Below are 24,673 nucleotides of genomic sequence, written 5' to 3'. Positions count from 1 at the left end.
TGATCCAAGGGAGCCCGGGAAAGCCCTCCCACTCGGGTGTCCTCCCCTGGTCCCAGCTGCACAGTCTTCCTGAGGTCTCCCAGGAAGCTTCGGTCCACCCACTGAAGGTGTGAGTGGGTCTTCCCATCAAGTTTCTTTTTGCTCAGACTCTCACAGAGAAAACTGTGCAGGCCTGGGGCCAGGCAGTACTGCTCAGGAGACTGCCTGTGGCAGGGCCTGAGACTCTCTGAGGACATGTATGTTCATGTGAGGAGCCGCCCATAAACATGACATGGCATGTAAGCTCTGTGTAGGTACAGGGGGCCTCGAGAGCTTGTGGAAAGTCAGGGAGACCTGGCCTTCTCTCTCTCTCTCTCTCTCTCTCTCTCTCTCTCTCTCTCTCATTCATTCTGAGCGTATTTATTGTGCATCTACTATGTGCCAGGCATGATGATTCTGGGTGCTAGGGACACAGCAATGCACGGCCCGCCAAGTCCTGCCCTCATGGTACTTACGCTTCAGTGGGGCTACTCTATATAGCTCCTTGGCAGGACAAGGCATACCATCCTGAGGCCACCCCACCTGCCCTGGCCTCCTTTCTCAGCACCTTCCCTTCACTTTCCAAATGGAGGCAGAACTGTGGGGCAGAGAGAACCTTCCAGAGGCATTCAATGTCAAGCCGGGGCGTAGAGACCAGGTCTGCCAGGCTGAGGGGAGAGGGCGAGTAGGAAGGCCACCAAGGTCCACAGCCAGAAGACCAGTGTCCCCAATCCACTCACTGGCAAACCACTAGCCCAATTTTTACCTTAGCCAAGTGCCATCTACACGATTCTTCATTTAATATTATATTTTTAATAGACTCACTTTGGGGGGTTAAATAAATGCACCTTAAAATGGAACTTTGTATTTTTTCTGAAATGGGAAACCTGATAATATCTGAGGAAGAGGCCCCTGCCTCTGTCTCCATCAAGCCTAAAATAATCTCATTTGGGCCGTGTATACATCCTACATCAGGGAAAACACCACAGGGGTGGAGGAAAGGCTAGAAGGCAGAGAGGCCTTTGACGGGGCTCGTGTTTAACTGAAAAACCAAATCCTGCAGTCCTCCCAAGACAGGAGGCCAGGCTGTGGGCAGGACAAAGGGTACTTCCCGTGAAAGCCCGCCCTCCCTCTGCCGGGAGCTTCCTGGCCTACTGGTGGTCGATGAAGGCCCACTGCCTCTTGTTCTAAAGGAGGCTGATTTATAGCAGGAAGAGTGAGGAGTGATGCTGCTTTGGAAGGTAATAGATAACCAGTCAGGGAACCCAAGGTTATCATTCTGCCTAGTGGTTCTCTGGAGAGCGGGGAATTCACTGGTTGTCACCGGAGCCCTAAAATGGAATTTTCTTGTGTTACGCTGTTGAATATTGGTGATTTAACAGCAGAGCGGCAGCAGCCGTAGCCGCACCCCCTCCCACTCCTACCACATTGAGAAGATTGAAATGTTTCCGATTGAAATGTTGTCTGTTTACAGCCCATATTTCCTGCGAGCTGTATATTTTATTGTCATATTGACACTAATTTGACTCGGATGTCACCTCCGTTCTGACGCCCAGTTCTTTATGCTGCCGGTGGGTCCAGAGGGGTTTTCAGAAACCAATTACATTGATCACACCACAGAGAGGCAGGCGCTGATAGAGGGGCAGCCGGTCGAGCAGGGCGTCTGTGCCCAGCTGCAGACAGGAGGCAAGCCTGAAGCAGAGGAGACCTGGCCACAGGCCCTGGACGGGCAGGCTGAGGTGCATACGGGTCACCTGGCAAACCCGCACGCAGTCCCATGAGACAGCGTCATGAAGCCACTTTACAGGTGGGGCAGCTGAGGCCAGAGCGCTGTTTCCTTATCTTTATCACAGAAGTAGGAAATGGCGCTGGGCAGCCTCAACCCCAAGCCTCTGGGCTGCAGAGCCTAGGCGCGCTCTACTCCCCCATAAGAGGGGGTGAGGGGGCTGTGGACAGCTGTTAATAAGCGTGGGGCAGGTTAAGGTCCCCAGGCTGGATTCCTTACAGCATCTCCTCAGTGAGAAAATATCTGGATGAGGGGTTGGGCCATGCAGGAATCCTCCCTACCCACTGAGCCCTGTCATAAGGCTGTGTCGTGATGTCCCAGGGGAGGGTGTGTCCCAGCCCTGTGCTGAGGACAACAGCATCTGACACAAAAAATCTCCTGGGATGTCATGCCAGGAAGTATCTCCCTCGGCTGCCAGTGCCAGTGCCTGCCCTGCCCAGGTTCTGTGGAGCCAGGCTCCCTGTATCCATGGGCTACCCTCAACCCAGATTCCTGGGTCCCCAGGAGGTCCATCCAGAGCTGGGGATGATATGCTGGTCTGTAACCCATAGGCACCCGGAGGTGGATGCTGTTGGCCCATCTTCCAGGTGAGGAACCAGCTCAGAGAGGGTCAGCGACTTGCCCAAAGCCACCCCGTTCAGAGCTGGGTTGAGGACCTGTTCTCACATCTACCCCAGGGAAAGCAACCACGCCCTTGAGCGCTCTGGGGTTACCTAGGGTAACCCAGCATAGGCAGCACCTGGCAAATCCTGCTGGTGCAACAGCCACCATTTTCATGTCTCATCTGGACGGTGAGCTCCAGGAGGGCGAGGCAGAGGGACCTCCCTGCTTGACATCCCCATGGTATCCATCCCAGTGCCAGGCATACTGTCAGCACTGCACATGGGTCTGACGGATGAATGAACAAACACATGATGAGCAAAAGAAAGAACTAGAGGATGAAACAGGGTCCAGATGCAAGTGGCAGCAGGAACGGATAGTGTTGAGCACCTGCCCAGGTGAGGGCAGGCCAGGGGCTGGGCACCCAGCGGCTGGCGGGTATCAGAACAGGTGCGTCCTCAGATGGATGGATGTGACGGCTCCACCAATCCTGGCCATAAATCATGGGAGAAGCCACGGGAAATGAGTGCCAGGCTTTTCTTTCTATTTAGTAATTTATCAGTGGAGGAGGTGCATTAATAAACATATTTCCCTTGAGGGGTGGGGATAACAGAGATGAATATCACTGTCAGATTTGGCCTGTTTCCTCTTGTTAGGGGTGCAAGAGAGGGTGGGAACCCAAAGATCAGCAGCAAAATCTTTTGTGAAATTGGGTCGGAAAGGTGTGTGTATTACAGACTCTGTGACGTTACATCTCTCCCCCTGCCCCGCGTATCTCCCACTTGCCTTGCAGTTCGTCAGTAACAGGAGTCTTCTGGGAGAGTTATTTTTGCATCTCACTTTGAGTTCCCTTTAATGTGAGGATTGACAAGGCATAAGCTCAGTACATAAGAACTGAGAAGCTTAGAGGATGTGCAAATGACAGATGAGTGAGTGTTGAGTGGCAGGTGTTCTGCGGTGTGGCCCAATCATCTTTTCTAGACTTCTTGTCCTTTACTCCGATATCAACTCTAGGCTCACCCCGCCCATCCGTCCTCCCAGCCCCTAAAGAAACTGTATCAATTTACAGTTTCATCGTGGAAGCTCTGCTGGGTTTTAGGCACCACCTTTTCGGCACCGTCCTAGGTGTCCTCTGTGTGTCCTCACAAACCCTGCAAGCAAAGCCACGCTGCCCTAATTGTACAGATGGGCAAAGAGAGGCTCAGGGAGGCTAAGACATGTGCTCCAAGGTAGCCACTAAACATCAGGTCTGTGTGGCTGGCGCAGGCTTTGTGCCCCCACATGGGGTGTGTGTGTGTGTACCTCCTTCCCTCCCAGGAGAGCCTTCCCTGAGATGCCTCTCCTCCCCGACCCTGAGCAGAAACAATAAGGTGGGTGGTTTTGGTGGCCATATCTGCCTGCCTTCTGATCCATTTCTCCACCAAGGCTGTGTAGCCTTGGACAAGCTACTTGTTCTGTCATGTGTGAAATGAGGATAATCACCGTCCCTTCCTTATAGGGCAGTTGTGAAGATTAAACTGCTTAATACTTTAATGTGCTTAGACTAGTACCTAGCACCTGCAAGGCATTCAGTGAAAACTGACATAAAAAGGTATATATGTATGGGGAAAATGCAGTATATATGTGTGTATATATATAGGGTTTGGTACCATCGGCGGGGTCAGGCGTCCACTGGGAGGTCTTGGAATGTATCTCCCGAGAGTAAGGGGAGACTACTGTCTATAAATAACTGCAGGAAGGGAGGAGGGCCTGCGCCAGCCCCGGAGGGCTCTAGAACCACCAGCAGTGGTTCTAGACTGCTCCTTCTACAGCCCCCACCCCAGTCGGGTCTCTGGGTCTCTCCTCTGGACAAAACAGTGGCCTAGAAATGGGTCTGACAACTTCGCTGGACCACTCTCCATCCATCCACCAAGGTTTCTGCCCTGTCCAGACCCTCCCTGACCTGTTTCCTCTTTGTAACGGGGCCTATCAGTGCCCACCTCCGGGGCTGTGTTGAGGAGGAAATGCGGGGATGTGTGAGAAGCACCTGGCACACACACAGCAGGGGCAGGTAAATGCTCCATAGGCCGTGGCCTGCATTTCGAATACCTGCATGGAACAGCCTCTTCCTGTGCCCCCCAGGCCCCTGCCCACTGCCCTCCCTCCAGGTTCCCTTCAGGCTGGGTTACCTGTAAACAACTCTAGGGGCTGCTTGAACACACCCTCTGCTACTCGCAGCCTGTCCCAGCCTACCTCCGTGCCAGTGCTCAGCTGTTCCTGGGCTCAAAATGCCCTCCTGCCTCCCTTCTGCCTGCTCAGACCTGCTCAGACCCCATACATAGGCCCCCTCCTGCAGGGAGACTGCAGAGTCATCCAGTAGAATTCTCTGGAATTATGAAGAGCCCATTACTGCCACACAGAGCAGCATGGAGAAATCTCACCAACTATAGTGTTGGATGAAGAAGCCAAATAAGAAAGTATTTATAATTCCATTTACAGAATAGGCAAATATTCAAAAATAGGAAGACTAAGCGTTGTGTTAGAAGTTAGGGTAGTGGCTCCCCTTACGGTGGGTCTGGAAGGGCCGAGGAGGCTTCTGGGCACTGATCATGCCCTGTTTCTTGACCTGCTGCTGGCTTCCTGGGTGGGTTCACTTATGGTTTGTGCACTTTGTTGTCATGCCTTCAGCATGGCTGGATCCAGCCCTGGTCTCTGCATACCGGACAGGAAAGGCGCTAACATATGTTCAGTGCTCATAGTCACTCTCTCAAGCACCTGACCTGTGCTTCTCAAACCCTCACCATACCTGTGTAGATCTGCCCCATTTTATAGATGAGCAAACTGAGGCTGAGAAAGGCTACGCCCCTTGCCCAAGAGCCCAGAAATGAACAATGGCAGAGCTGTGGTTCCCATTAGACCATCCTCACAGGCTCTTCCTGTCTCCCACCTGCCAGTCCCCCTTCCCCTACTGCAACCCTTCTACAAACACTGTAATAATACTGATGTACCTCGGGTTGGCTGTGCCGCAGTGTCGCGTTTCTCCAGCCCACGGGTGACACCGCGCCTGAGCCGCAAGCGGGCGCTGTCCATCTCCCCACTCTCGGACGCCAGCCTCGATCTGCAGAGGATGATCCGGACCTCACCCAACTCGCTGGTGGCCTATATCAACAACTCACGCAGCAGCTCTGCAGCCAGCGGCTCCTACGGGCATCTGTCAGCGGGCACCCTCAGGTGAGCCCCGCCTGAAGCAGAGGGCCGGGAGCTGGGCTGGAGGCCCAGTGGGGAGGGTCTGTGCTTCCAACCCGACAAGAAAGACAGTTCTTGTTGCATTTGTGAATCAGCGTACTTGCCACTTTTTAGTGAATTCAGAACCAACAATGAGGAGATTGAAATGTGCCAACATTTGAGTACGTCTTCATGTGCTCATTTTTCATGCCCCAAACACAACTTCTGATGTGAAAAGTAACATTTCTTGGGCCTGTCATGAATGAGTCGGTTGTAAAATCAAAGGTGACTTTCCTAGTATTTCGGCAGGTGTCAGGGAGCAGCCAGGCCATTGGCCAGCATTGGGGGCCACACAAGGCATGACACTGGCTTGGGCCACGCAAGTCTGGCTGGCGCAGTCTTCCCACTGTAGCCACACCAGGTCACACCCAAACCTCGTCAGCACCATTGGCTCTTGCCCCCTCTGTGCAGCCCTTGACTGTTCCGGGGACTCAGACCCCAGCCAATTGGACTGAAACCCTTATTTTTCCCCTGACCATCCTGAGAGAAGCCAGAAGATGTTACGAATGTCAGAAGGACCCAGAAATAGACGTGATAAATATATTAGTGATCTTTTGCTGCCTAACGAATTACTCCTAAACCTAGCAGTTTAAAACAAGGAGCGTTCATCGTCTCACACCATCTCTGAGGGTCTCTCCTGAGGCCGCAATCAAGATGTCAGCCGGAGCTGTAGTCACCTGCAGACGCCTGGGCCTGGGGCTCTGTTTCTAAGATGGCCACTCACAGGGCTGTTGGCAGGAGCTTTAGTTTCTTCTTATGGGAGCCTCTCCACAGGCTGCTTGAGCATCCTCACAACATGGCAGCTGGTTCCCCCTCCCCCGCCCTCGGAGCGAGTGATCTGAGAGAGAGCCAGGAGGAAGCCGCAGCGTCTTTCATGGCTTGGCCTCACCATTGTTTCCTCAGTATCCTGTTCTGGAAAGAGTGGTTCATAGGCAAGTGGCATGAGAGAGCCTGGAACTGTCGTAGAAGTTAAAGAAGAGAGAGGACGATGTGAGCTGGAGGGCTCAGGGCACATTTCCTGGGTGAGGGGGCATTAGAACGGGCATCAGAAGCCAAATGGGGTTCAGATAGAGAGCACTAATGCAGGGGTGCGTCTCAGGTGTCAGAGTGGTGAAGGGCCAGGGTGTGGGGCTGAGATGGAGCCTGGCATCTACTGAAGGCCAACCGGCCAGTGTGAAGGCTGTGTCCTGGGGCAGTGCCTGAGGGCTAAGCACAGAAGGTGGGGTCTAAGATGGCAGGCAGTGGGGAGCCATTGGAGGTTCTTGAGTGAGGTTAAGCACATCCCGATCCCTGAGCAAGGTCCCCTCTGCCCAGGAAGTGTTGGCCTAATAGAGCCCTGTCCCCTTCTGCCACCCCTGCCGTTGCTCCATCACCTTCTCTGCTCTTCTTTGTAGCCCAGCCTTCACCTTCCCCCACCCCATCAACCCCGTGGCCTACCAGCAGATCCTGAGCCAGCAGAGGGGCCTGGGCTCGGCCTTCGGACACACGCCACCCCTGATCCAGCCCTCGCCCACCTTCCTGGCCCAGCAGCCCATAGCCCTCACCGCCATCAATGCCACGCCCACCCAGCTTAGCAGCAGCAGCAACTGTCTGAGTGACGCCACCCAGGTAGGTGGGTACAGGGAGCAGAGCGCGGCCACCAGACACTCTTCTGAACCTCACGAGAGCTGATCATTGCCTTCTCATGCGGGGAACTTGTGGAAGGACTCTGGGTGCTTTTCTGTCTGGGAGGATGCCTTCTGGGCAGAGAGACCACATGATCAGAAGGGCCTAAGCTGGATGCCATCCTCACCATCCTCAGGGTGCGGCCAGGCCTCGTCTCCTCTGGGTCAGCTGACGTGGGACTGAGAGCCTGTTGGTGGATGGATGGACGATGGCTGGGCTGGGTCCTAATACCAGCCCACTCACCATGGGCAAGCACCCAGCCGCAGTTCTACAGTTGCCTGTCTAATAAACACAATGAGTAGCTGGAAAAACCCTAAAATTCAGTCTAGCATAATGTAGGCACTCAATGCACAGAGTATGAAATGGATGGATTAATGGATAAGAATTACTATGGTGCAGTTTAGTTTTAGAGCATCAGTTTACCAAAGACCATCTTGTTTGACCTTTCCAATGAGTCTTTGTCATGCCTGGGCATGTTCGCACAGTGCCTGGCACACAGTAGGTGCTATTAGTATTTGGTGAATGAATGAAGTCTTGTTTTGCAGATGAGGAAATTGTGTTATAGAGACGGTATCAGAGAGTAGAAAGCGCACAGGCTTTGGAATTGGTTTGATTGTGTTTTGGATGCTGACTTGCCTGAACGCTTTTTCAGCCTGAGCTAATGTGTCTGCACAGTGGGATCTGCCACCTACCTTGGGTCACTGTGTACACACACGAGTTCATGTGCACAGAGCCCCATGTAGACCTAGATCCTACTTAGCACTCACGATGGCAATTCTTGAGGTGAAATGACTGCCGAGGCCACCCACTTGGCAGGGCAGAGCCTAGACATGACCATATACTTGAGAGGAAAACATCACAACATTCTAGAGTGGCCCCTCTTCCAGGACGCCCTCCTCCACCCCAGAGCTCCAAGCGGCAGCCTAGAGCCTCGCCTCAGACAGTAGCTGTCTGTTTTTGTCACACCACCTGATACCACAGCTCTAGCTCCCGTGTCTTGAGGAGCCAGCCCTTCTCGCCTGCTCCCTGCGTTGGCCAGGCCCTGTTCTCCTCAGGCCCAGAGCCGCCGCTGCTCTGGAGGCCTGAGACGTGGAGCCGTTAGGTCAGGAGTGCGGCTGCCCAGCATTTCCTAAAGAGAGGGTCTCCGCTCCGTTTCCATGGATGGTGGGGAAGAAGGGACTGACAGGCCAGGCTCTGGGCTCTCTCCTGGCCGTGCCCCTGGCTGGAGGACCAAGCTGGGAGGACTCAGTTTCTCAAACTTCAAATACAAGGGTTGGCCAGATGGTCTGTGCAGGGAGGGCCCCAGAGGTAAAGCCCAAATAGAATTTGGGGTTCCCACCCTGCCGCCATGTAATGAGCTCTCCTGTGCACCCTCCCTCAGAACAAGCAGAGCAGTGAGTCGGCTGTAAGCAGCACCGTCAACCCCATCGTCATTCATAAGCGCAGCAAGGTCAAGACTGAGGCTGAGGGCCTGCGGCCAGCCTCCCCATTGACCCTGACACAGGTAACCTGCTGGCCATCCTCACATCCTCAGACGGGCCAGGCCTCGTCTCCTCTGGGTCAGTTGACATGGGACGGAGACCCTGTTGGGGAATGAATGGACGGATGGCTGCCTACGTGAGTGAATGAGCAGATATGAGAAGCAGAGAGGACAGGGTGGACATACCATGAGCTCAGGGAGGATCGAGCAGTGTCCCCAGCAGCCTGCACATTACATGCTCATCAAACACATGCCGAATGAATGAATGAATGAATGAATGAATGAATGAATGAATGTCTGGGGCTGCAGCCGTCTCTCCGCCCATTCCTCACCGTCATGCAGCACAAGCCCCAGTTGAACTGAGTTGCTCACATCCCCTGAATGGCTCAGGCTCCTGTCCAATTGCTCCCTCTTCCTAGAATTCCACCTCCCACGCCATTGTCTTCACTGCTACTTCAGCCCTTCCTGGCCCTCCAGGATAGTAGGACTCGCAGCTACGCAGACACCCATCTAGCCCCTGGGTCATTTCGTCTGCCTGCTGTTCTGCACTGTGAGCTTTGTAGAGGTGGCACTTTGGAGAAGTGCCTGGTTTTTTTCCACGTCACCAGGGTTTGCACAGAGCCTGGCACACAGTAGCTGTGAAATCATATTTTTTAAGGACTCAATGCACTTTTGAGGGAATGAGTGGTGAGGTGAGGGGGGAGGGAAGGGAAGATGATTCTAGCGGGAAGTGAGGAATGGAGTAGCCCCAACCCCGGATGGCCGTGTTGCGCGCTGAGATCCATGTGCATGTCCCTCTGGAGATCCTGCCACTTATACCAACATTCCAGGACGGCAGCCAGGCAGTCCTGCCGGAGCAGAAGCTTGTCGTGGGAAGGGCTCAGTGTGAGTGCCAACCTCAAGGGCAAGCCTCCTGCCCCCCAGGCCTCTCCCTCACGGTGGCCTGGTCTCCATCAGTTACTGCAGTCGCCAGCTTTGACACTAAGGGTGCTGGGGCCTCCTCTCCCCTTCCCCCTGCATCTGCCACACCATCCTTTATCAAACCTGTAAACCGTCGGGCATGCTCTGAGCACTTAATTTTTATGAAATATTGGGTCCTGTTATTGTCAGGCAAACAGAGGGGTTTGTGACAGATTCTTCTCCCCTCGCTGACGCCAAAGCGTCTCAGCATGATGCATGGTTTCCACGAGGCCGGCCATCATCGGGGGCCGTTGAAATTGATGAGGACGGCACCTATCCTGGGGAGATAAACACGCAGGAGCAATGAGGATGGGGCAGAGGCAGTGCTGAGCACGAGGGGCCCCTCTGCCCCGCCCCCTCCAGCCCAGGTGAGCCCCACAAAGCCCTCCTTCCCGCCCAGCTGGGCTCCGCACTTGTGTCAGTGGAAGGAAAGCTGTTTATCATGAGCAGCTTGTCACCGTGTCACTCAGTGTCCTGATTCAGTGGCTGGACTCATTTGCAAAGTGGATGAGCATACTTTCCCTTGGCAGAAAATGCAGCACAATGAATACCCTCTCTGCCTAAGCCCTCAAACGTGTGGGCGAGGGTGACATCCCACTGTGAATCTGGAGGCCCGAGCACACCCACTGCCCCTGCACGGTCCTCGGCAGGTCTTCTGACATCAGCAGGGTATGCAGCTTATGGGAATAATAAGCCCCTGTCTAGCGTTCCTGAAAGTGCAGACGGGCGTCAGGAGGCCTCAGCTCCCCACCCCCACTTTGCTGAAAATTCGGGCAGAGGTGCTTCTGGACTTTCCGTTTCATGTGACCCAGTGCTGCCTGAGACTTCTTGGACAACACGTCGTCATTTTCCTTCTCAGAACATGTGCATTCATTGAAAGGTGCTCTCAGAAACAACCAGAGGCCCCTCCTGCGGGAGCCCTTGCAGCGCTCTGGAAAGTCGGTCAGGAGTCCAGCCAGCTGTGGGAGTCGTGAGGTTGATTCCTACCCCTAGAAATGGACTCAGAGAAAGGAGTGAGGCTATGGGGGAGCTGTGGCTTCTGTTTCACTGAGTGTCTGGAGCTTGTGGGGCCCTTGACTATGGGGAGAGAGTGACAAATGTTTGCCCCAGAGGCTTTTTTGAAAGACAGGGCGTTCCTGCCATTTTGTTGATAGTCTGAAATGTAAAGCAAGTCACTCTAACATCTGCCTCTTTGCCTAGCTTCGCTCCGAGTCTGCCTAGCAGGCCAGTGGAGTATTGAGGAGTCCTTGACCTCCTCGGGAGGTCCTTCTGGGCTTTGCAACCAGCCTGGGGCGTCTGTGTCTCTCCCTTCCCCCAGCTCCTGGTACTTCCCAGCCTGTCCCATGTCCCATGCTCGGAGACTGCCCCTGGCCAGCTCTGTCAGCGTTAGCTGGGGGGAGGTGGCCCTGTGGGGTTTGTTGTCAGTCTGTTGCTGGTTTTGGAGTAAAAGGTTTTGTCCTCTTGAAAGGAATCCCAAGCACCTGTGGTCAGGTGAAGTCCTGTCTCGGGGGCCTTTCCTTTGCGGCCTTGAACTGGGCACACACGGCCCCTGTCGTGCTCAGGAGACTAGAGTCCAGATCCAGGTCTCCACAAACTCACTGGTGTCCTGGGGGGCGCGAGTCAGCCCCTCCCTGAACCTGTTTTTCTAGCTGTAGCACAAGAATACAGCAGCCGTGCTGCAGGGCCATTACAGGGAAGACTGCTGCTGGGAGGACTCGCCGAGCTCATCCGCCCGGCACAGCAGACGTGCAGGGCGTTGTCCCGGGTGTGAAACCAGGTGCCGTGTGCCCTGGGACGAGGGGGCCGTACGAGAGTGAGAGAGCTGAAGGGCCAGGCCAGGTGCATGTTGCACTTCTCTTGTCTCCAGGGAGGAGCAGCCCCATACACAGTGAATGAAAGTGCCCCATCCCCAAGCCTGTGGAGCCCACAGGAAACCAAACCAAATAAGCGAAAGTAGTGTCCTGCTTTCTCCTATTTTCCTTGCCATGTCAGTTGGCCAGGGATGTGACGGGACTCCTTGGTGATGACAAGCTGGCATTAGAGAGGGGAGAAGGTCCTCAGGACAGCTATGTGATGGGAGAGTGATGGGTGGAGCCAGCTGAGGAAAGGGGCTCAGGAAGCTGATGAGCGCGTGTGTGCGTGCACGTGTGCATGTGTGTGTGCGTGTACATGTGCATGCGTGTATTTCCACACCTGTACCAACCCAGGCCCTTGGCACCAACTGCCCGGGGCTAACAGCACCCTTTCCTCAGGGCCAGGGGCCTGGACAAGGCTCACGTGGGTATGTGTGCTCTGCTCCTCCCCCAGGAGCAGCTGGCTGACCTCAAGGAGGACCTGGACCGGGATGAGTGTAAGCAGGAGGCCGAGGTGGTCATCTATGAGACCAACTGCCACTGGGAAGATTGCACCAAGGAGTATGACACCCAGGAGCAGCTCGTGCACGTAAGCCTCCCGGCCCAGGGGCCGGCCCAGCCCGGTGCAGGGCCCAGACCACGTGGAGCCTGCAGCCTTCCCCGCCTTCTGCTGGAGAGAAGCGGCTGGGGGAGGGGGCTGCAGGGATGCCTGGGCATATCCTCTGCAAGTGGGAGGCATGATGCTGTGTGCCCTGCCTGTGTCTAAAAGGGAGCTTACAAATACAGAAGTAGTACATATAAGAGATTAAAAGAAAAAACAGCAAATGAGAAAATTAGGGGGATAGAACAATAAAGTGAAGGTAGGAGTCAAGTTAGCGTGAAAAACCCAGGCCTCTGAGCTATAGTTCACACCTATTTTTTGAGCTTCCTAGCAAAAGATACAAAGAGGAAAATAAAATTAGTTGAACCAGCCAGCATCCACAAGATAATAATAAACCCAACCCTGAAACCTTCAAGAAGTATCTCCTACAGCGGAAGGAGTTGGTAATTTCCTCTTGGAGACTGTTCTCAGAGACCCAGTATACACAGGAGCAGATGGGTGTTTATACCCATCTCTGAGTGGGGCTGCTTAAACGTGCCTGGGTACTGACCGATCAGGGGACCAGAGAACACCGTGGGAACTGGGGTGCCCTTCAGGCTATGCTCCGTGGTCCCCACTGTAAACTCTCCTGCAGCAGCATCCATTGTGGCTGCAGGCAGGGGCAGGTTAGGCAGGGGGAAGGCGGGAGCAGGGGCTCCGCATAGGGAGCACCTGGCTTCAAACTGGGCTCCGCCACAGCGACTGAGTTCTGAACAAGAGACTTCACTTCTGTGAGCCTCAGTTTCCTCTCCCGTGTGGGGGGCTGGGGTGAATCCTACCCCACAGGCGGTGGAGATTGCATGTGATACCAACAGAAGCGCTTAGCAGAGAGTGGTATTCATACATGGTAGCTCCCTCCTGCCTCCTCCCTGTTTCCCATGCCAGGCCTGATGTTTCTCTCTTCTCAGTCCAGAAAATAACTTAAATTCAAAAATAACCACTGCCCTCCCCCTCCACCCATCGCAATACACACTCCTTGGTGAAGGAGTGTCTGTAAAAATGAACCCCACACTAAACTAGCAGCTCGAATGCTGGGTAGAGTACACACACACACACACACACACACACACACACACACACAGAGTTCCCGTCCTGAAGCTATCCCAAACAAGTTTCAGTCTCCCCAGCGCTGTGAACCCAGCATTTGGAATACCACCTGCTCCCTCTGATTCCTCCATTTGTGTGACTTGCTGCCAAATACTCTTGATTTCTCTTGTGTTTGAGTTTTGCTCCCCAAATTCTCAGCCAGGAGACTGAAATTTCCCAGCAAGCCATTGCAGCTGACATAGAACCTGTGGAGCAGGGTCTAATCTAATCCCTCAGGAATCAACTACAATTTTTCAACCTGTACCATCTCTTTGCATCAACAGGGCTGATATACAGAAGGGGCATTGCAGCTATGACTTGTGGGACAGATCAGCTTGCATTAGGAGAGGAGAGAGGGGATAGCATGTGGGCCCAGGAGAGGGCCCAGGCAGGTTGGAGACCAGGACCTAAAAGATGTGCTCAGTGATGAGTGGGTCAGCCTCAAAGAGCAGGGAGGCAATTCCTTAAATAAAGGTAGAGGGTTCAGACATGGGTAGGAGGGCTGCAGCTGCAGCCTTCTGTCTGTGCCCAGGACTGTCCCTGTGGCCGTAGGTGAATGACTCCACCTGACCCTGTGAGAGCAGGCTCCGGTGAGAGTGGAGCCAGGCCCCTCTGCCCGGCCTGTCCCTCTGCTCCCTGGGAAGATGGATGGCGGCAGGTACACAGGCAACCTGGAGCCCCCAGCCGATTATTAACAATTTGTTGCTAAGTAAACCAATAAGAAAAAAATGAAAGGCATTGTCAGGATGCATTTCTATCATTTGAAAGGCTTTAAAAATGGAAAGTGAGGCTAATATGGTAAGATTTCCCTGGAAGTTCAAAGCATTGTAATAGAATTCACTTGCTGAAGTGCTGGCATTTGTATGCATGACAGTTGGGCCTGTTTCTCAGAGCGTGAGGGTCTGGCGGGTCCCTGCCTTTCAGCGTGAGGCGCTGCCAGTGCTGGCTGCTCAGCTCTCGGACAGCCTTGTAGGTTGCAAGATGACAATAGCACCATCCCGGAGAAAGACACTGCCAGCCACAAATGCCAGCCACGTGTGTAATTTGACATTATGTAGGAGCACATGTGAAAAAGAACAAAAGGAAAGCAGGTGAAATTCATTTTAATAATATATTTTATTTAACCCAGTAGATCTAAAATATTACCATTTTGACATGTAGTCAATGTGAAACAACATTATTGAACTGTTTTACATCCTTTTTTTTTTAATTCTCAGTCTTTGAAACAGGAGCGTTTACACTTGTAGCCCATCCTAGTTGGGACCAGCCACATATCACGGGCTCAGAGCACAAGTGGCGAGTGGCTACTGCATTGGACAGGGTCGGTCTAGAGAATGTAGGACGGGTGTGAGAGCAAATGAAAGAGGAGAGGGAACTGAGAACAGAGAGGAAAAAGGGGATGGGACTGGAGAGACTGGGCCTCCAAGACTTGAGCGTTCCACTCTCCCCATCCCTGTGGGGAAGCAAGCCTAGCCTGACTCGAATACCGGCAGGACATGACCTTGAACCAAAAGGGTGATGGAAGGGGAAGCATGGGACTTGGGTGGGACCTGAGGCGGCTCCCTGGTGGCCTCTAGAGAGAAGCGCCAGTGGGAGAGGAAGCAGGAGGACTCTTTCACTCTACTGTGTGAGTCACTAATACCACCTGTTTCCATTCCCCAGGTAAATAAACGACCCAAAAAATTAGGGACATAAAAGTCTTAGAGGCCCCACACACATATCAACACATCCCAGGCACAGAGCTAGCAATACCGCTGCTCCAGTGAGGACTGCAGCCTTCAGTTAAACAATCAAAGCACGTGACTAAAAATCCTAAGGGTCTACCTGGGACTGCTTGCTCTGTTACCTGTGGCCTCAGTGCCTGTGGCTCCACATCACAGGAACAGCTACTCTGGGGGTCACACAGGTGACGGACCAGGGCAGAGGCCGGAAAATGTGGGTGCAGGGAGTGGGAAAAATAGAAAAGTTAGCCCCATGTTCCTGGCCAGGGCAGTGCTGGCTGGCTGGGTGTAAGGACCCCTCTCCAGGGAAGGCTGCTTGCCATGCAGTTCCCCGGCTCCCCGAGATGGACCCGCTTGCCTGACCACCAGGGCTAGCACTGCTGTGCTGCCGGGTCCGTCACACCGTCCTCGGCTGTCCGACTCACTCCCTCTCCTAGGCCACTTTGTCCCATGGGCAGCGTTGCATCGTGCCCAGAGCCCACTGACAGGGTCAGAATCTCACTCCTGCCACACTAACTGCCCTGACCCTGGGCAGGCCGCTGAACAAAGTGGGCCTTTGTGAAAAAGGGGATAAAACCGTCATGTTATGGGTTCTTTTCAAAAATAGAAAGGAGGATGCATTTACGTTTCCATTTATAAGGCAAAATTGAATTTTAAAAAATCTCTGGAATAATCAGGCAAGCGCGGGAGATGCTTCTCATGTGCCTACCATGTGCATGTCTGCCTCGCTGCATTTAAGTAGTGCCTACTGTTCGCAGCCCAGGGGCATCATCATAGCAACCAATTCTCCATAGACCAGAGCCCAGAGCCCAGCCTGGGGTGAGCAGGATGCCTTTGACCATCATAGATGGTCACTTTAATGACTACTTGGAAAATGCAGGCGAGACAGTAACATACAGGTCATCACTTAACAGCCACTAATGAGAACTCATGAGGAGGCGTGGCTTAGCACATCAATGTGGTCTTGTTGGGTGGGCGATGGTCTGCGAGGGGGGTCTGCACAGAGTGGGTGATGGTCTGGGGGGGTCTGCACACACTAGGTGCAGTCTGGAGGGTGGGTGTCCAGGCTCACCCCTCCGTGGGCTTGTTCCTGACAGCACATCAACAACGAGCACATCCACGGGGAGAAGAAGGAGTTCGTGTGCCGCTGGCAGGCCTGCACGCGGGAGCAGAAGCCCTTTAAGGCGCAGTACATGCTGGTGGTGCATATGCGCCGGCACACGGGCGAGAAGCCCCACAAGTGCACGGTGAGTGGGCCCGGGGGCACTGCCCTTCCCCTCAGCATCTGTAGGGCCGGCCATGTTGGCCAGGTGCTGTGGGTTGTGTTGGACATGGCTGACCACAGGAAACCTTGCCAGTGGGTCATCCTGTCTCCTCCTGCCCTGAAACTCTGCCTGTCTTGGTCCTCGAGGCCCCTCTGTCTGTTGTCCCAGAACTTTGATTTACTCTTTCTCAGGGTGTGTAACTGAGGCAGGGTGTGCCAGTGTCTCTGTGGCTCGGTCTGTGTGACCGTGAATCCCAAAGCACAGCTGTACCCCCACAGTTCACATGGTTGGGTAACCCCAGACTGAGGGGCTGGCTTGGTAGCACCCTGCAGTCTGGTCTCTGCAGAGAGAAAAGCTTCATTGGTGATTCACTCGAGCAATGATGGATTAAAAATCCCCCTGGGTTTTTGGTTTTGATTTTTTTAGGGAACACAAGATAAGACCTATTAGATAGCCTCCCTTATGGAGTTGACAAGATCTGTGACGGTAATTGGTGAGACATTCTTTTTAACATACAAAGTTCTCCCTCTTTAAAGAGGGAGTTGGTCCAATGGTGAACTGATGTGTCTGCAGCTGAAACCTCTAGCAACTCTTTGAATTGCCATATTTTATAGAGTCCAAGACATACATTTTGTTCTCATTTTAATACCTCTGAAATCAGGCTGTCTTGAAATCGGTGCTGTCCAGGCTTCAATGAAATATGCTACCTCTGTTAGCAAGTTATTTTTATGTATTTATTTTTTAATTTTTTATTAGGGAATATTGGGGAACAGTGTGTTTCTCCAGGGCCCATCAGCTCCAAGTCATTGTCCTTCAATCTAGTTGTGGAGGGAGCAGCTCAGCTCCAAGTCAGGTCGCTATTTTCAATATTTAGTTGCAGGGGGCGCAGCCCACCATCCCATGCAGGGATTGAACTGGCAACCTTGTTGAGAGCTGGTGCTCTAACCAACTGAGCCATCCGGCCACTCATCTGGCAGCTCAGTGGCAACTCATTGTCTTCAATCTAGTTGTGGAGGGCACAGCTCACTGGCCCATGTGGGAATCGAACTGGCAACCCTGTTGTTCAGAGCTCATGCTCTAACTAACTGAGCCGTCCGGCCACCCCGTTAGCAAGTTATTTTTAAATGAGATAAAATTCACATACTATAAAGTTTACCATTTTTTTAAAACATACAGATTTTTAGTATATTCACAAAATTGTGAATTCCTAGCTAATTCTAGAACAGTTTCATCATCCCAAACAGAAACCCATACCTGTTAGCAGTCACTTTCTGTTCTCTCTTTCCTCCGTCTTCTGACAAACACTAATCTTCTTCCTGTCTCTGAATTTGCCTATTCTGGACAGTTCATAAAAATGGAATCATACAACTTGGAGCCTTTGTGTCTCTGTTCACTTAGCATGTTTTCAAGATTCATCCATGTTGTAGCATGTATCAGTACTGCATTCCTTTATATGGCTAAATGAAATGCCATCGTATGGATAGATCCTAGTTTTCTAATCCATTTATCAGTCGGTGGCTATTTTCATTGTCTTCACTTTTTGGCTATTATGAATATGCTGCTATGAACATTTGTGTACAAGTTTTTGTGTGGACCTATTTTCAATTCTCTTGTGTATGTACCTAGAGTAGAATTGCTGGGTCATATGGCAACTCTATGTTTAACTTTTTGAGGACCAGCCAGAGTGATTTCCAAAAAGGCTGCATCATTTTACATTCCCAGCAGCAATGTGTGAGGGTTCTGATTTCCCCACATCCTTGTCAGCACGTTTTACCTGTCCTTTGATGGCAGTCCTGTAGTTGATGTCAAGCGGCATCTCGTTACGGTGTTAATTAGCATTTCCCTAATGACTGATGATGTGGGGCATCTCTTCATGGGCTTATTGACCTTTTAATGTATCTTCTTTGGAGAAATGTCTACTCAAATATTTGTTTCCGTTTTTAAATAGAGTTATTTGTCTTTATTGTTGAATTGTAGTAGTTCTGCTAGACCCTTATCAGATACATGATTTGCAAATATTTTCTTCCATTCTGTGGATTTTCTTTTCATTTTCTTGATAAGTTTCCTTTGAAGCACAGAATTTTTTAATTTTGACAAAGTCCAATGTTATAATTGATTGTGCTTTTGGTGTCATATATAAGAAACCATTGTCTAATCCAAAGTCACAAAGATTTACCCATGTTTTCTTCTGTGAGTTTTATAGTCTGTAAATATATAGTTTTATATAAATATTTTATATATACATATATATAATTTTATAGGATAGCTCTTCCACTTAGGTCTTTAACCCATATTGAGTTAATTTTTGTGTATGGTGTGAGGTAAGGGTCCAAGTTCATTCTTTTGCACGTGGTTATACAGTTATCCCAAACCCATTTGTTGAAGAGACTGTTCTTTCCCCCAAAGAATGGTCTTGACACCCTTGCCGAAAATCAATTGGCATAAATACATGAGTTTATTTCTGAATTCGCACTTCTATTCCATTGAGCTCTGTGTTTGTCCTTATATCAGTACCACACAATCTTGATTACCGTAGTTTTATAGTAACTTTTGAAAGTGGGAAGTGTCAATCCCCCAAATGTATCCTCCTTTTGCAAGATTGTTTGGCTCTTCTGGATCCTCTGCAGGAAGTTATTTTCTTAATCTTGAGTGGTAGCAAACCACAGCCCTGTGATATGAGCTGTGAATTGTAGGAACAGATAAAAGGCATTTGGAGCCAAGTGTGCTCAATCAGACTGGTCAGGAATAAAGGAGAGGATGTGGAGAATGAGACACTTCCTGCTGGGGTTTACTGTCATTCTGAGGGCAAATTTCACAGGTCCATTGGATGCAGCTTCAGTACCTGTGGAATAGGTACAGAACCTCCTGCAGTGACATTCTCCCCCCACTCCCTGCTGCTCATTCTCTTTCATTCCTTCCTCCCTTCCTGCCTTTTCTTTCCTTCCTTCCTTCCTTCCTTCCTTCCTTCCTTCCTTCCTTCCTTCCTTCCTTCCTTCCTTCCTTCCTTTCCAAAAATGTTCCTAAGTGCCAAAAGATGTTTCTTTTCATCAGGCACTAAATACTAGGAACACAGAAATGAGTAAGACCTGAAAGGTCTTGCTCTTCTGAAGCTTGTATCTTCGTGGGAAGGCCAGATAACAAAATGATTAAGATCATTATAAATTGTGTGAGGGAGCATAAAGGGAAATGGGTAATTATTATGATTAAGAATATCAGCGAAATGCTCTTGGAGGAGATGACCTAAAAGATTGATACAGAGGGAGCCAGTCCAGGGCCAGGGTGGGTGGGGGCGGGGGAAAGGTTCTAGCCAAAGGGGACCAGATGTGCAAAGGCCGCACGCACCTGGAAGAATTGAGTGGGGTCAAGGAACTCAAAAGAGATCAGCACGACCAGAGTAAGGGTGAGCGGAGCCAGCTCACTCAAAGCCGTGGAGGACTCTGGATTTCATTCTCAGCACATTTTGATGCACAGAAAAGTTCTCATCAGGGAGGGGTATTGGAAAACAGTTAAAAGTAATATTTTCAAAGAGGGTTTATCTCACACCCATATACATACATGCACACACATGCATACATGTGTGTGCATGTATATATATGGGTGTGAGATATGGGAAGAGTCTCACAATGTGCTGTTGATTTTAACAAAAAGAATAAATACATAACTAAATAATTGATATATCCCCAATTCTGGTTTATAAAAAGATGTGTGGGGATGAATTGCAAAGCCACCAGAATGAGACTTAACAGAGTGTCCATTGTGGCTGTCCCTGGGCGGGCAATGGTTTTCATTTTCCTCTGTACTTTGCAGTCTTCTCCAAGTTTTCTAGACTGGCCGTATGTCAATTTTATAATCAGAATGGAAGGTAAATGTCATTGTTAAAGTACATACTCCTGTATGTACTTTATGCGGGTGGAGCAGATGAGAGGCTGGGCAGGGGGCAGGGTTCAACCCGAGGTCAGGCTCCTGCATTGGGTCTGGGGTGCTCTCTGACCAAACCCGCCTTTTCCCAGTTTGAGGGCTGCTCGAAGGCCTACTCTCGCCTGGAGAACCTGAAGACACACCTGCGGTCCCACACTGGGGAGAAGCCATATGTGTGTGAGCACGAGGGCTGCAACAAGGCCTTCTCCAATGCCTCGGACCGCGCCAAGCACCAGAACCGCACCCACTCCAATGAGGTACCCTGCAGGGTGTGCACAGGCCGTGCGCATGTCCTACTGACACAGGCATACATGCATCACCCATGGCTTCTAGACATCTGTAGGCCAGGTGCCAGGTGCCCCTCCCCATCACCGCCCCACTGCTGAGCTCAGCACATAGTGGCAGGTCCCTGCCCCCATGGCCTGGGCAGCTGGCAAAGACATGTTCTATCCACTAGTGCTGCCAGGTCCTGTCAGGTCTGCTGATGGGACACAGAGCAGCCTTTGTCTAGCCAGGTAGCCAGAGCCCTTGGCAGGGCTGAGAGAGCCCAAGGAGGGAAGTCGCCAGGAGCCCAAGGTGTTCACTGTACCTGCCTCCCGTTCCCAGCCCAGCGGATCAGGTAGACTCAGGACAGAGTGTTTCTAAAAGCTTAGATCCATTTTGAACCCCAAAGGGACTTGCTCCAATGCTTGTAAGAAGTTAGAAGAATTCCCAAAGGTATCTGAACCTCTCAGAATCTCTATAGACAAGAGCTGGCCTTGGAAAGGGGTGTGTGTGTGTGTATGTGTGTGTTGGTATGTGTATATATGTGGGTGTGGATGTATTGTGTGTGGGGTGCTTGTATGTATTAGGTGTGTACACAAGTGAATGTGCACACATGTGTGTGCATGTATGTATATGGGTGTGGGGTGTATGTGTATATGAGCTCAGGACTGAGGTTCAGAAACCCTGGGTTTTCATCCCATGCCAGGTGTCTGAGTCAGTTTCTTTGCCTCTCTGACCCAGTCTTTCCTCATCAGAGCTCAGGATTCTAGCGCTGTCTCCCAGGTATAACAGGTAACACACTCACTACTGATAGCAAACTTCCCAGCACCGTGGGAGGCAGCATTGTCATCACACCAGGCTCTGTGTCCCCCCCTCCCTCTGCAGTCTCTGATCTATGTCCCCAGCTTGTGGGTTCCCTGAACCACCTGTTTACCTGCCGGAAAAGGTGGCAGACAAGGCTGGTGGGGCAGGCAGGCCTTCCCAGGCCTGGGGCTGGTGTGGCTCCATCTAGAGGGCACCTTCCGACTGTGCCCGTTAGGCTCTGCCAAAGGAAGTGGCATGGCCTCGGGAGACCGGGGAGCACCCGTTCTCAGTTTGTCTTTGTGTCCCATTTCTAATACCGCCTGCTTCTCTTCCCAGAAACCCTACATCTGCAAGATCCCAGGCTGCACCAAGCGATACACGGACCCCAGCTCTCTCCGGAAACACGTGAAAACTGTGCACGGCCCCGATGCTCACGTCACCAAGAAGCAGCGCAACGACGTGCACCTCCGGGCTCCGCTGCTCAAGGAGAATGGGGACAGTGAGGCCAGCGCCGAGCCCGGCGGCCGGGGCTCCGAGGATAGCACGGAGGCCAGCAGCACCAGCCAGGCCGTGGAGGACTGCCTGCACATCAAAGCCATCAAGACTGAGAGCTCCGGGGTAAGCGGAGGCCCCGTCCACGCCCTCCAGGAAGCCACGCCCAGCAGACCAGGGCAATTCCAATCCCAACTGCAGCTGTGGGCTCTGCCCCAGTGTCTCCCCCTCTAAGCGCATGATGTGCTTCCTCTCTCCAGTTCGACTTTCCTCCCTTCACCACCTTGGGCCTCGTATAGAACCTGTCTTGTGCCAGGTCCCTTCTGCTGAGCAGGCTTTAAGCGATGGGGGTTCCTGCACCCAAGTGGTCAGTCTGCAACGGGGTGGGGGTGGTTCCTGGTGTGTCTGCCTTTCCCAGCAGAACTGGGTACAGCAGCTGGTCCCCTCACCTCTGTCCTGTCACTGCGTCCTCGCCCCTCTGGCCTCCACTCCTTTTGTTCTAACCACCTGTTCTTTGTCTCCACCTCTTTTTCCTGACTGTACCTCCCCTAAGGATAGACGGTACTGAGGTGAGCCGAGAAGCCCGTGGGGGTGGGGGTGGGGGTGGTCTGGCGTGAGTGAGGGCGGGCTGGGTGCCTGTCAGGATGTGGGAAAGTGAATTTGGATGGGTAGACAGCAGGCGCTTGCAGGTGGGACCGTCAGAACAGGCAAAGGCTGGCAGAAAGAGTCAAGCTGGCAGGTGCAGGAGCAAGTGGTGGGGCCCAAGCCTGCCTGAGGGACAGGGCAGAGTGGAGGTGTGAGTTAGGGCTGCAGAGGATGCAAGAGGGTCTTGAGTGCCAAGGTGAGGAATATGGGTGATAATGCCACGGGCGGGATGGAGCATGGCAGCTTTCCAAGGGAAGGTCTGGAATTTGGGGACTTTCAGCCTAGAAATGAACCCAGATGTGCCACATCCAAAGTAAGCCTCATTTGGGTTCAGGTCCCAGGTTCTGTGGGTTCTGTACTGTACACATGTGCCATGAACTCTCAGCCCCACTCCACCCCGACCCAGAGGGAGGGCTGGTTTGGTGGCCATTTAGGCATGATCTGCATCCAGCAGTTCTACCTCCCTGCTTGTCTTTCTTTTCCAACAACCTGCCTCTATCCTGTTGAGAAGGCACCGCGTCACAGGCTTTCACTGTTCCTTGCTTCATCGTCAGCACATTGCGGTGTGGGGAATGCTTAAGTACCATCTTTTGTGTCAACTTCACGCAGCTGTGGTGGCCTCTGTGGGGCACAGCTTCAAAGTGTCCACAGGTTGAAAGTTTAACAAGCAGGGCTCCGGCTCAGACGCCAGCTGGGAGAGCCTAGGGTCATGGAGTTGGGGTAAAGGGGGCTGACAGTTACTAGGTGCCTTCAACATGCCAGATGTTTTCCATCCATCCACTAACACTGTCCCGCAGACAGTTCAGGTCCTTCTTATGGTTGGGAACTGAGATTTAGAGAAGCGACATGTTGAACGCTCCATCACACAACAGCTTCCTTCTGGCTTCTGAGTGTGCTCTGGTGTGGATTGGATGCAGGTGTGGGTGTGGGGCAAGGTGGGTTCTCACACCTGAGTTGTCACCTTCTTGCCACATCCCCTGCAGCTGTGTCAGTCCAGCCCCGGGGCCCAGTCATCCTGCAGCAGCGAGCCCTCTCCCTTGGGCAGTGCCCCCAACAATGACAGTGGCGTGGACATGCCAGGGACAGGGCCTGGGAGCCTGGGAGACCTGACAGCTCTGGATGACACGCCCCCAGGGGCCGACGCCTCAGCCCTGGCCACCCCTTCCGCTGGTGGCCTGCAGCTGCGCCAACACCTGACCGCCATGCACCGGTTAGAGCAGCTCAAGAAGGAGAAGCTCAAGTCACTCAAGGATTCCTGCTCATGGGCCGGACCGGCTCCACATACCCGGAACACCAAGCTGCCTCCCCTCCCGGGAAGTGGTGAGTGGAGACCCTGGTGTGTTGGCTGGGGAGGGAGAGAGCCTAGGGAAGCACCTACTAGGTCCACATCCATCAAGCACCACGTGTCTTCTCACTGAATGCCCACAGTAGATGGGATCTTACCAGCCCGTTTCATGATTAGGAAACTGAGTCTCAGCAGGTGAAAGTGCCTCACTCAGATCAATGGCAGAGTGGAGACTTAGCCCAGGCCTCAGTGACTGCAAAGCCTATGCTCTTTCAACTGCACCATGCTGTACTCTGTATCCCCCTAAGAGCAGGCAGACCCTGCTCACATCATCCTCTTTCTAATGAGTCATTCAGTCACTTATCAGGCACCTGCTGTGGGGACTATGACAAAGGCCCCAGGCAAGAGTGATCTAATTCTGGTCCCTGTGGTTAGAAGGAGCATACAGTTAGAAGACCATGCACCAGATGCGGAGTCGCCCGAAGAATGAGCCAAATAGCACCAAGGACAGAGATCAGGGTAGCTTGGGGAGGAGGAGGAAGAAAGCACATCAGCTAGGGAAGGGCAGGGAGCAGTTCATGGAGGAGGCAGCCCTGTGTTCAACCTCAGGAGGTGTTGGTCAAGCTTGGAGATAGAAGGTGCCTTCACCAAGCATTCCTTGCGTGCTGGCCCTGTGCCCAGCAGTGTGTTCGGCACCGGACACACGGAGGCACTTAGCCTCCGGGCTGCCCTCCGGGGCCTGATGGCCCAGTATGGACCATAGGACTGGACACTGAGGTGTGCCACCCAGCTCTCCCCTGAAGGGAGGACTTGTTGACTCAGCTGTTGAAGGAACTGCTGGTACACGGCCTTCAGCTCTCTGCAGACATCGCTTGGGTTGCTGACAGCTGCCTCACCCAAGGTCACCCCTTCCCAGGGTGGCCCCCA

The 24,673-nt window shown here is 52.5% G+C and overlaps 1 protein-coding gene across 4 annotated transcripts in view; it reads left to right on the top strand.

The window, feature by feature from the left end:
• The window catches only part of GLI2 (GLI family zinc finger 2), a 245,532-nt gene that overhangs the window by 216,064 nt on the left and 4,795 nt on the right, over positions 1-24,673 (top strand). For 3 of the 4 annotated variants that reach the window (XM_088794610.1, XM_088794613.1, XM_088794611.1), the window contains 8 exons: positions 5,413-5,614; positions 7,063-7,276; positions 8,715-8,837; positions 12,081-12,215; positions 16,171-16,320; positions 20,349-20,513; positions 21,661-21,942; positions 23,445-23,781. In XM_088794610.1, the coding sequence (XP_088650736.1) occupies positions 5,413-5,614; positions 7,063-7,276; positions 8,715-8,837; positions 12,081-12,215; positions 16,171-16,320; positions 20,349-20,513; positions 21,661-21,942; positions 23,445-23,781 (1,608 nt within the window). The remainder of the gene's footprint in view (positions 1-5,412; positions 5,615-7,062; positions 7,277-8,714; positions 8,838-12,080; positions 12,216-16,170; positions 16,321-20,348; positions 20,514-21,660; positions 21,943-23,444; positions 23,782-24,673) is intronic. The other variant, XM_088794612.1, reaches the window with a different exon arrangement.

Source organism: Rhinolophus sinicus, chromosome 17 (genome assembly GCF_057876585.1).
Source record: "Rhinolophus sinicus isolate RSI-liver-muscle chromosome 17, RSI-T2T, whole genome shotgun sequence".
In the NCBI taxonomy this organism is placed as follows: domain Eukaryota; kingdom Metazoa; phylum Chordata; class Mammalia; order Chiroptera; family Rhinolophidae; genus Rhinolophus; species Rhinolophus sinicus.
Note: the sequence above shows the minus strand (reverse complement) of the source record. Positions and strands in the feature narration are given on the sequence as shown.